The 12,039-nt window shown below is 41.5% G+C and overlaps 1 protein-coding gene across 3 annotated transcripts in view; it reads left to right on the top strand.

Moving 5' to 3' along the window:
* Nucleotides 1–12,039, top strand: part of COP1 (COP1 E3 ubiquitin ligase) — a 128,620-nt gene that overhangs the window by 30,646 nt on the left and 85,935 nt on the right. For all 3 annotated transcript variants that reach the window (XM_040565092.1, XM_040565090.1, XM_040565091.1), the window contains exons 10-11: nt 3,736–3,850; nt 7,372–7,507. In XM_040565092.1, coding sequence (XP_040421026.1) covers nt 3,736–3,850; nt 7,372–7,507 — 251 coding nt within the window. The remainder of the gene's footprint in view (nt 1–3,735; nt 3,851–7,371; nt 7,508–12,039) is intronic.

Consider the following 12,039-nt stretch of genomic DNA (forward strand, 5'->3'; position numbering starts at 1 on the left):
GGAGACCTTACTGCAACTTTTCAGTACTTGAAGGGGACTTATTTAAAAAAAAAAAAAAAAGAGCGACTCTTTACTCCATCAGATAACGACAAGGGGGAATGGTTTATAAACTAAAAGAGGGGAGATTTAGATTTGAGGTTAGGAGGAAATTCTTCACTCAGAGGGTGGTGAGGCACTAGAACAGGTTGCCTGGAGAAGTTGTGGCTGCCCTATTCCTGGAGGTATTCAAGACCAGGCTGGATGAGGCCCTGGGCAACCTGATCTAGTGGGTGGTGTCCCTGTCTATGGCAGGGGGTTGGAACTAGATGATCCTTGAGGTCCCTTCCAACCCAAGACATTCTATGATTATAGCCTCAGAAATGACTGTTCATGGTTATGTTCATAATAATGCAGACAAAGAAAATTAATGTAGTTTATTTAGACATGTGACTTAATTCCCAAAGCTGACTCTACCGAGGCAGAGGGGACGTGTTTTGCTCTCCATCTCTTCAAGTCAGCAGTATTTTTGAAGGGATGTAAATTCCTCACCCTTTGCATTGACTTAAATAATTTTGGATCAAGTCTGACTTCTAAAACAGCAACAGTTGTTCTCCAAACATACAGTTGCCCTGTAGTTTGTCATTGTTAGGGCCTTACAAACTGTACTAAGACTTCATATTGCAAAGGGCAAAAAGTTGAGTGCATAATGAAGCAGTTTGGCAGGCGGCCTCCAAACTCAGTCCGACCTGCGTGGCTTAGCTCCAAAACCATGGCAGTGCTGTCACTCGGGAGCGGATCAGCTGGGCTGTGAAGATCACACTGGTATCCAGATCACTGCTTCAAAAGGGGTTTGATTATAGAGAGGAGTTCTTTCTTAGGCCGGTTGTTGGTTACATGCTAACTCATGTCTCTGGTGCTCTGTTGGTGGGCACACAAATATGAAGCAACTGGCAAATTAATGGGTGGAAGTGCTGCTGGATCCTATTTGACAGTAACTGATAGACCTGAATTTAGGGCGCGCGTGTGTGTGTGTGCAGGTTTTTGTTTGTAGCTGTGTAACTAATTGGTCATGAGAAACTTTCCTCTATTAGCCTGTGGAAGAAAGTTCGTAGTTCCTGATACTGTGGTCTGTGAGGTTTTTGCTTGAATGAAAGATTGCAGCTCCACCATGCTCTAAAGGGCATGTAAATTCTCGGTGGGGGTTTTATGTTCAGGACTGATATGGTATAGTGTGTGATGTGATATAGCTGACACTGCTTGCCTCGGTGCTTTAATTTTTCCTTTGAAATGGAAAGGAATGGCATAGCTGTACTGCACAGAACAAACAACCTAGATTTTTCTAGTCATTCCTGTGACAGTCTTATTTGTGAGAGTAATTTTTTGTCCTCAAATGCAATTTTTTTTGTCCTTGACAGTGCAAAGTCTGTATTCTCTAGTGCAAATTTGCTAATCAAACTTTAATGTATGTTTGGATGGGGAGTTGAGAGAGAACTGTTAAGCCTTTCATTCAAAGGTAGTCTCATTTCAACAAGAGTTTACAGCAAAAAGTTATTTACAGTAAAAACAGTTCTAAGAATGTAAATTCAATTGTGTACTTTAAACTGTCAGTCACGCCAAAAATCTTAGATTCAGCACAGCTGCAGTACAGAGCTGTGCTGGAATGGACAGCATAACTTGCTTTCCTGATATGATGACTCTTGGCATTGCTTGCAAATGTGTTCTTAAAGAAGAATTTATATATCGCTGAGCTACAGGACAATTTTCTTCCAGAGGCTGAGTTTTGGAAGTAAACAGTGGATGAGTCGCATAGGTCCTGGGGAATCCTGCAGGTAGTAGTTAGTTGCAGTACCTCTTGTTTTTGCTGTCAATAAGGAGCTTGTATACAGCTGTGAAGCTCTTCCTGTTGTTTAAGAGGACTCTTTAGGGTGCCTGCTGAAGTTCAGGCAGAAGAGTAACTTGATAAGAGTAATCTTAACTAATGTTCTCAGCTGGAACAACCATAACAGGTTTCTTAGTTTCCATAACACAGTGAGCAGTTTTCACTCATTTCCCCTTATTTCTTCACTCCTGTTTCCTGGCATTGCTTAACAAGTAGCTGTGAAGCAGACTTCTTTGCTGAGAAGCTCATCACATGGTTTGGTAAAAAGGAGTCGCTTAAAATCCTTAGCTGCTGAGCATCATGTCAAGATGGCTTAATGCAGATGGGCTCCCAGCACAGCTGGATCACTGGAGACCTGCTCCAGGGGGATTTTCCTCTGGAGACCAAGCAGGTGTGTGAAATGGCAGGCAAGCTGCTCCAAAGCACAGGGGCCACCTCGGTGTGTACCGGACCCATCTAGCAGATCAGATTTAGGCTTGGGTTATATCGCTCATCATGTCGCAGGCAGTTTGTCTTAACGAGACTGAAGTGCTTGCTCGTCAGTACTTGGAGTTGTCTTGAGCCCTTCTTGCTTCTGGTGTGCTGAGAGAGGCTGCGGCCCTCGCAGGCTGGTGCTCTAAATTAAGAGAGATGCCGTAGAAGTGTTCCATTAAATCTCTCTTAAAGCTGTTGAAGCTTTAGAAAATTGCAGTTAAAAGGTGTTGAGGTAGGAGTACTTTCCAGTGTTGGAGATGTGTTTTGAGATTGGAGCTATTTTCACGAAGAAAGAAGCTGTCGAGCAGAGGCGCAGTCAGCGTTTGGTTGTGAGTCACGATGCCAGCACATAGCCAGGGGCCTCGCACAGGAGCTGGCACTTGGAGATTTTGTGGCTTGGGGTTTGCTTTCCTCCTTAAAAGTTAGGATACTGTTCATACAGCTGTAAGAACTTTAGACTAGGTTCTAAACTTAGTTAATTCTTGGTAGCTTTCTGGATGGCTGTAATGCACGCAGCCTGTTCTCCTGCATGGACTGAGGGGGAGTTAAGTCCTTCCTGGTGCGTGCTGGATGGGTTTTGTTAGTGCTGGGGAGTGGCACTACAGACCTTGTACGTGTTCAGGGGTGCTCACTAGGAAGTCTTCGTTATGGAGCTTGTTGGTTCTTGGATCTTTTAGTGTTTCCTCATTAGCTCTGAGCAAGTGTGATGTGTGAGACTTTAAATGTAACTTAAAAGCAAGGTGCTCTTCATGCCTCTTCTGTAATAGAGGAATTTGTTCCTTTCACTAGTGATTAAAGCAAGTACTTTGTTTTCTGGTTCCTTTTGGGGGAGAGGTTGTTGATGCAGTTTCAATCACTTGCTTGTGTCTCTCACTACTGCTGCTTGTGTAGGTCGGGAAATGATTTTTATAATATTTCCAAGGACTTCTTTTCAACTAACGTTTGAACTTGATGGTGTCTTAGTGTATTCTGGCTTCTTTATGTGCTTACTTTTATAGTTAGAGTTACTTTAAAAGAAATAATTTAGTAACTACCTCCTTAAAATAAACAACCCCTCTTTTCAGGCAGTTTGTCAGAGCTCTAGCAAGTATTTCTTGCACAGTCCATGTGGTGTGAGAACTGGAAGCCCCAGGGGTTGCTGCTGTTCTGTGTATGAAGCTGAATTTGCAAAGATTCAGAAAACAAGAACTGTCTAAAAGCAGCTGCTCGTCTGCACCCTGTAACTTGGCAATATGAGACCCTAAGCATAACTGTTGATAGTAATAAGATCTTTATTGTCACTGTAAACTTTTTAACTAGCCAGATAAAATCTATAAACTGTTTGCAATTTATTAAAATCTATTGAAATAGCAACCAGGCCTGGCTTTACCTTTCTGAAGAAGAATGTTCTCTCCTCCATTCAGACCAAAAAGCAGCCCTGGTATAACAGCACGCTAGCCTCACGACGGAAGCGGCTCACGGCTCACTTTGAGGACCTAGAGCAGTGCTATTTTTCCACAAGGATGACACGTGTCTCAGGTGAGTTCTTGCTCAGTGTTCAGCTCCTGACATTAGTTAACTTCTACAGTCCTACTCTGCAGAAAAGAGAGAGCAGCCTTTACCTTTTCCCTGCCTGGGAATGTTGCTGTACGTATTTGTGTATAACTCGAATCATCCCACCTAGGTTTTTTTGACTGATCTTCGAGGTTTTTAAGCTTATGAAATGATCTCATCATTTAGGAGGGGAACGGAGGTATATATTGTGCTGTAATGCTGTACTGTGAAGGGCATAATGCATAATAAACAACTTCACTGATGCTTGTCCTGAAGATGTGAATGCTTGAAAGCAGTGGCTGGGTAGCCTTTCTACTCTTTCTACTAGGCATGGTTAAAATGCTATTATCAAAATACTGCAGAAGTAAAAACGAACTGATAAATGCTTGCATATTTAATGGGCAATATGACACTTGCATGTTATCCTTTATCCTTTATGTTGTCTAGATCGTGAGTCTTGGTTAACAAATGGCTTGAAGTATACAAGCTGAGTGTGCAGTAGTGTCATTATCCCATGGGGCACACCTTAGATTTAATACTTGTTTTGTAGAATTAGCTGTTTTCACAGTTGCCTACATTGCTTCATTCATAATTGAGTAACAGTGTGCCAGCAGCTAGAGTAATTGTTACATAGTGGATGGATGGTTCTTAATTACATAAGAAGATTCTCCCCAGAAACGAATGGGTCAAATGAATGCCTCTCAAGGGAGAGGAGGGTGGTTCTCTGGCTCCCCTGGGGAAGAAGCAAGCTTTGGGGGGAAGTCGTGTGCAATGAGCTGTGGCAGGCAAAAGATGTGCGGCACCAGGCTCTGAGCTGCAGCTTATACAAAAAGTGACAGAGTGCAGGGACAAGTGGGGAGCCACCAGGGATGAGAGAAACCTCAGAGGCATAAGAGGGAACCAGGCAGAGGTTGCTGTGGCAGAATATCTTCCTTTGTAGCCTTGGAAGGCAAGGATCAACCTCCAGAGGACACAGGTCAGCAAGCAAGCTGGGGTAGAAATCCCTGCTTTTCTCCTCCGTGGATTTAGTTTGAGTTTTATCCACTTAAAAATCATCAAGCTCTTTTTTTCAATTTTTTTAAAAAATAGCTTTTATTTTTAAAGGCTGCCAGGCATTTTACAGGAGCTCATGCTTGGGCGGAAGACCTGGGCATATCTATTTCAGGGTGGTGCCTGACTCAGGTCTTGTTGTGCAAAGCAGCATAACTTTAACAGTATGTGACAGGTTGGGAGAGTGCTTCAGGAGCTGGAAGATTGGAGAAGCTGCTTGTGTATGACCAGCCTGTCTGCTGTGAAGTGCTAGCAATGCTTTGTAGACTACAGTACTTCACAGATCACACTGAGATGCTTTCATGCAGTGTTATCTGGGTGATGCATAACTGTGTTCATGTTAAAATAATACCTTTATTAACCGAGGATAACAAATTGGACTTTTCCCGGCATTCCCTTGTGGAAGACATCCTTCTTCATAATTGGGACTATAAATATGAATGCAATGAAACTGTTTTATTTGTGTGTGTCAGCTGCACCAAGAGTGGAGGATTTGCAAGTGCGAGTTTTTTCCTAAATAAGGGATAACCTGTAATACTTAATTAGATTTTCTTCTATTCGGAGTCATTCCTGCTTTTTGACGCATTTTAAATAGGATTTAATGTGGCTATATGCTTTTTGCAAGATATATGTTTTTGCAAGAGATGCCTGAGAGCCTTCTAGTAAGGAGTGGAGAAGTAATATAACTGTAATTATGAAATGGCCTTGCACTTTGACAGGGAAAATGTCTTGAGAAATAACACTCTGTTTTCCAGGCATAGATACAGAATAAATTATAGGAGGACTGTGTGCTTGATCTCAAAATATGGGAAATGGAAGAGTAGCAGCTATTTGCTTCTATTAAAGTGTCAAAAGAGGAGGAAGGAGTCTTTGAAAAATACTGACTGATGTTTACATACTTCTTCTCAAGCAGTTTCCTGTAGCGGTCAGGTGCAGATGATTAAATTAAGAGCAGTACTTTGTTCATTTTGCCTATTTTGATCCGTCTGATATGGGTAACGTACCTATGGGTAGTACCCTTAAACATGCTAATTACTGGCCTCCCCTGTTCCTTTATACAATCAAACATTAAACTGTGTAAGGGAGGCTTCAAAATGCCTTATGACTGTGGAGCAGTATAATTTCTGATGACAGGGAATTACTAAGGTGCAGAAAGTGATTATTCTTTGTTTTCCCACCAGAAATCATAGCTGAATTTTATTGTTGAAACCTTGATTTTTTTTCACCCAGCTATTTCCAAAGACTTCTAGTGAGTTGAGCTTTGTCACTTCCTTATGCTATTGATAAGGGAACTGATAAGGATAACTAGAGCGTGAATTCATGACTTCAGAGGCACGAGTGAGCAGTGTGCATTGTGCTGCTGCTGCAGTGGCCTAACAGAAGGCAAGGTGTGCAGTGATGTGACTTGCATGCTGGACTGCCTGTAAACTGAGGTGCTGTGTGTTAGAGCAGTCACTGCTCTCAGCTTGGTCTCTTACACTGTATCGTGCAAAAAGACAAAGCATATGTAGTGTTAGAGGAAGAAAGGGGGAACTGCTGCAAATTCTGGGGGTAGTTACAAAGCCTGAGGGCTCTGTCTGGTGTTTGACTGCAGATGCATGATCACTTTTGGGAAAGCTGGCTTGTCCATGGGGCATTGCTGTAAGCTAGGAATTTTTCCTTATTTAGGAAATTCTAAATTTTAAAATGGTTTAAACAAAATTCCATTCGTACTGAGGAAAGTTAGGACTTGAGGTTGCAGGGAATAATTTTTAGTTATCTATACTGCAATTTAGTTCTAACTTTTGTAGCAAACTTCCATTTTCCACAGAATGTTTATCATCATTATTCAAGCTGGCTCAATTTCACCTTGTCTGCTGAAGGTCATAATTTCACAAAACTTACAGCTCAGGGAGTCTTCTGGTTTCATGCTTGTCTCCCTTCTCCAGCCATGAAACAGCTCTCCCCTAGCTCTGTTGCTTTTGGAGTAACAAGAGAAATATTTTCTGCTAGAAGTATTTGGAATGTAATTGACACCAAATATAGGCATTTTGTAACTGAAGTACAATTCAGGGGAAAGGGAATATATTTTCACTTCCATTGAATGCTAGACATATTCTTTACACTGCATGTTGATGTGCTTAAGGATTTTCTGTTAATAATCTTTGTGGCCTACGGGCTTTGAATTTGACTAAAATAAGTGAGCTCATCTACCATGAAAGCTGTATTTGTGATCACAGGCAGATTCTCAATGCAGTAGGTTCACTGGAAAGACTTAATTTACGCTCTGAAAATCCTGCTGCCTTCAGGGAATGCTAGAGGTGGGAGATAAAACCTGTTTTTGACCAAGAATCCTTCCCAAATAATGGGCAGATGTGGTGTCACATGAAGATATGCATTTTGATGATTTTGCTTACTGCTGTGTTTATTCACCTTCTTATTCTTCATCCTCCCTCAACTCTGGTACCCCTCCCTAGATGACAGCAGAACCACAAGCCAGCTGGATGAGTTTCAGGAGTGTCTATCCAAGTTCACACGCTACAATTCTGTCCGCCCCCTGGCAACACTGTCCTACGCTAGTGACCTCTACAATGGCTCCAGCATAGTCTCCAGGTAAGAAATACTGTGCCTCTAACAGTGTGTTTCATGGCGATACAGGCTGCTGAGGCCGAGTTAATAACTTGTATTAAACAAGTTATGGTCTGTACACGTACAACACTTGACTGTGGCTTCCCTGAAATAGTTTTGAAGATGTATAGTTATCACTGATCTGTGAAGGCACTCAAGTACCACAGTACTATTTTCTTCCAGTTTGTATTCAAGACCAAGTGCAGAACCTTTAAGATGCTCATGAGCATCTGCAGCCTCTTTGGTAAGACATGGAGCCTATTGTGGGCTCAGTGCTCTTCATGTTAGTACGGTTGCATTATAAGTGATACAAGTCTAGGATTTTAAGAAACACCCTTTCTTCTTGGTATTGGTAACTTTAAGAATCCGTGGTGGTGTTAAATGGTGTTGGTGGAGCCAGTCGTAATGGCAGGTAGTAAATAGCTGAGTTGTTTGTAGCTGTGATTGCTTGACCTCTGCTAAGTGTTGAAAGCTGTTTACCGTGCTCAAACTAGTGAGGGGGTGGTTGTGGTAAAGCCAACTTGATAACTGCTCTTGCCAACAACAACTCTGCACCCTCTGCCATGTGGGATGGTGACATCCTGTGCACCACTCAGGTTCATCTGAGCCTGCAGTGGACCTGTTGAGACACCAAGCTGGTGAAATGTTTTTTAACGGGGTTAGTTTCTTCTAGTTTAACACCATGAACCAGCTCCCTTAGAGGGATCAAGCCTGAGAGAGCACATGGGATGGGGAGAGGCTGGGACCTGCCAGCAGCCCTTACCTTCAACTGGTTTCAGCAGCCGTGGAAGCATACCCTGGGGGATTTAATTAGTCTGTGGTAGCCTGTTTAGAGCTGTTGGTAGTGTCAGAAAAGATGATGCAACATATTAATTGGGATTTTTTTCTATATAGCGCATATTCAGGACCCATAAGCTTTTCCCAGGCACATTTCACAAAATGAAACGCATTTGTTTGCAGCAACCTTATGAGGAGTACTAGTATCATCCGTATTTTATAGTTAGGGAGCATGGGATCCGGAGTGGCCATACCTGAGGTCTTGAAAGAAACATTACAATAATATGATGAATTGAGCTTGGGCTTTCTGAGTCTTGATCTAATACCTTTCACCAGGGCCATTCAGACAGTGACAGAACAGCTTGAATATTTCTTGAAAGACTACAAGAAATATGCATTACATGAAAAAATTGAAGCATGTGTAGCATAAAATATATATATTTTTTAAAGCAGCATTGATCCCTTAACTATTGCAATATGTAGCAGGAATGTATAATGTCCAACTTGCTCACGGAGGTCAGAACACAATAATCACTGATCTGACATATATTTAACCCACGCTGATTGGGTTCACGCTAGCTGCAATGAAATGCAGATGGGAATCTCACTGCAATGTAGACAAACTTCCTTAGCTACCAACTTGAGCATGGATTGGATTTTGCTCCTTTGCCCTTTCTTCTCCTTGACATTCTGCAAGAACAGCATTTTTGTGGTATTTGGTTAGAAAATGCTGGAAGGGCAGTAAATCTCACTCTGGTTTTGAAGGTATTATAATTCTTGGGTGAAATATAGGTTTGAAAAGTATGTGTTTTATTGTTGTTAAAAATGAAGATACTGCAGGGCCTCTCTCCAAGCCAGTGCTAGAATCAGTAGTTATTTAATGTTCAGTGCATTTAACTCCAAAAAGCTTGGATTCCAACTTAATGTTCCTCCCCTGCTCGTGCTTTTTATTAGAAGCATTTTATAATTTTTTAGTTTTCTTAGTATGTGGGCTGAGTAAGAGTTCACATTTGAGTGTGTCCTTAAGTGCTTTGGTAAAGAAATGCTGCCGAATGTTCTGCCGCTGTAACTCTAGTTAGCTTCTGGCTAGCCAAACAGTTCCTTTAAAGTTTGAATTTGTTAATCAAGAATTTGTATATAATATGTGCTGTCCAACATGTTCTGCTGTTCACCATTGTTCTTCGTCCTAATTAGTAGGCTCAAGTTCAAAGAAACTCTGAAAGTAATAAATGAGGTGTTTGTGTGTCTTGGTGAGGGCAGCTTAGGATAATAACTCACAGGTAGCCACGGATGTGGTGAATTAATTACCAGGGTGCTTTAAAAAGATTTCTCACTGAGTGAAATGTTGTGAAAAGTTTTATTGTTTAGGGGAGCAGATAAACAATAATATATACACCGATTCCTAAATGTGCTCCTGGGCATGCTGTAGGAACCTTGAAATAAATGACAAAAAGATGAGTCTTACTGGTTAGCTGTTGCTGTTGACAAAAATCCATCCATACATAGCAAAGAAGACTTATAAATAAGGAATCATCATCGATTAAAAAATACAACAACAACAAAAACACAAACAACCAAAAACCAATCACCTGTACTTTAAGGGGATGTTTTAACTATATTTAGGAGTCCAAGTGGAATTTACCTGAAGTTAAACTTCCTTGTATGTGATTTAGCTATTTTTTAATATATCAAATAAATGGATGTTATAAACTGACAGAATACAAGGGTGCATGGTTTGCATTGCTTTAACCCTACATGAACTTCGTGTACCAGACCCTGAAAACTCCGCTGGCTTGAAGTTTTTAAGATATTAGCTCTGTGTGTGAAGGAAGTTGATGGAAACATGTTCCTTATCTGCAAAACCTGGTTTGTTTATTTATAAGGGAAATAAAACTGGATTTATGGGAAAGGGATGAAAAGTGTAATTAAAGACTATATAAGCAGGCTGAAAAAGCCCCCAAGCTGAGCAGCAGGAGTACTCTCCCGAGCCACTTGCCACAAGCATATTTATGAATGCCTGGACCTCCTGAGGACTAATAAAAGATGATCAACAACCCCCTGCACGTTGTGTTACCTGGAAACATCCTGGTGAAGTACGAGGAAAGCTGCTGGTGCCTTTCAGGCTGACTGGGAGCCAGGGCTCCAGTGCTGGCGCTCCCCGGGCAGCATCCACACGGTGGCAGCCTCCGGTTGCGGTGCGGGAGGTGGGCAGCGGCCGGTCCCTAAGCTGCATCTTCCATCTGGGATTTGCCATTTTATTTAATAAAGTGTGTGCTGCAAGATGGGAAGCCTGGCCAGGCGTTCTTGCTTTGCTTAGAAGCAGGGCACATGGATGAAAATTGTAACCCTCCTCTTTAACCCTTATTTGCTTCAGGAGAGACCAAGAGAGGAGGATGAGCAGTGGAAATAGATGGGGAGATTTGCAGTGGCTAGTTGTTTGGTTTTGCTTTTATTAACATTAGGGTGACTTTAAGCATGCCTTGCAGTACGAATGTGTGTGTGTATAGCTCAATATGCTAAATGTCTTTTCTACACCCAGTTCTCCAAGCACAAAGTGTTTACATGGCTTTCCTGAATGTGAAGTTTTGCTAGAATTGGGCCAAGGAATAAATTTTGCATTTATTATGCCCCCAGACAGAACAGTCGTCAGAGCTTAACTTTTCTTCTCTCCACTTACTGAGGCAGTAAATAGTAGAAGGCTTTCTTTTAAAGATGAGACTGTAAACTGCAGCGTTAGCATTACAATGATTTATGTAGAAAATTGCTTTAGCGCTGTCAGAGGCCTTCAGAGAATAATGTGGCAGTCTTTCATATTTCAAAAAAAACTGAACAGAAAAATACCAGAAAGGCTACAGCAAGATGTCTGTCTGAAATCTGGTTATCAGCAAGCTGGTTGTCCCTACTGGGAGTCCCCACATCTGGTGGAAATGGGGGTGCTTCTGTCCCAGAAGCCCTGAAGATTTTGGGGCAAATGGTATGTGGGTTTTTATAATTGCTTATACTTCAAATGCTTCTGGGCTAGTTTACCACTTCTCCAGAAGGTCTTAAAATGACATCCAAAGGGCTTTGTATACAAAGCTCTTTGGATACAGTCAAAGTACAGCCAAAGCTATACTTGCCTAGAGACTTAGTTATTTACCTCATTAAAGAAAAAATAAAATATGTGGCTGCTGAAATTTCACTCAAGATACGGCTTTTACCTTTGGGGTCTGCTGTTTTTTTGATTTATTGTTTTATTACTTACTCTGTTGCCTGTAAGCAGTGTAGCAGATCTGAAGAGACCTTTCTGAGCATTCAAACAGTACAATTAAGCCACAGTTTCAAGGTTGTACTTTTGTTTGTGTTGACCCTTTCAGTAAAATGACCTGATGTCCTTTCTTCAAAGGTGAGATTAAAAGAAAAAACCCATTAGGAGGACGTTTACCATCTATTCACTGAACCACTATTCTTTCGTTCCCCTTTTTACTTCAGCTTACTTCCTTGTCCATATAAATTCTGAGATCTGTACTTAATAAGGTGCCTTTTAGTTCTGTGTCAACAGAACAGAAAATAAGTCTTTCGCCTCTTTCTTTTAATGCGCCCGGCTGGCTGGGATTAGATGAGTGCTTTTTTTAAGTTTGTGACCAGCGATGCCTCTATCTTGGTGCTAAAGATGAATGAAAGAAATGTGCAAGTGGGTTTATCCTTCACAGGATCATGTCTGAGTGCAATAGATGCTGAGAAGGTGAGAAATGAGGAGG

This window comes from Cygnus olor, chromosome 8, assembly GCF_009769625.2.
Source record: "Cygnus olor isolate bCygOlo1 chromosome 8, bCygOlo1.pri.v2, whole genome shotgun sequence".
Classification (NCBI taxonomy): Eukaryota; Metazoa; Chordata; class Aves; order Anseriformes; family Anatidae; genus Cygnus; species Cygnus olor.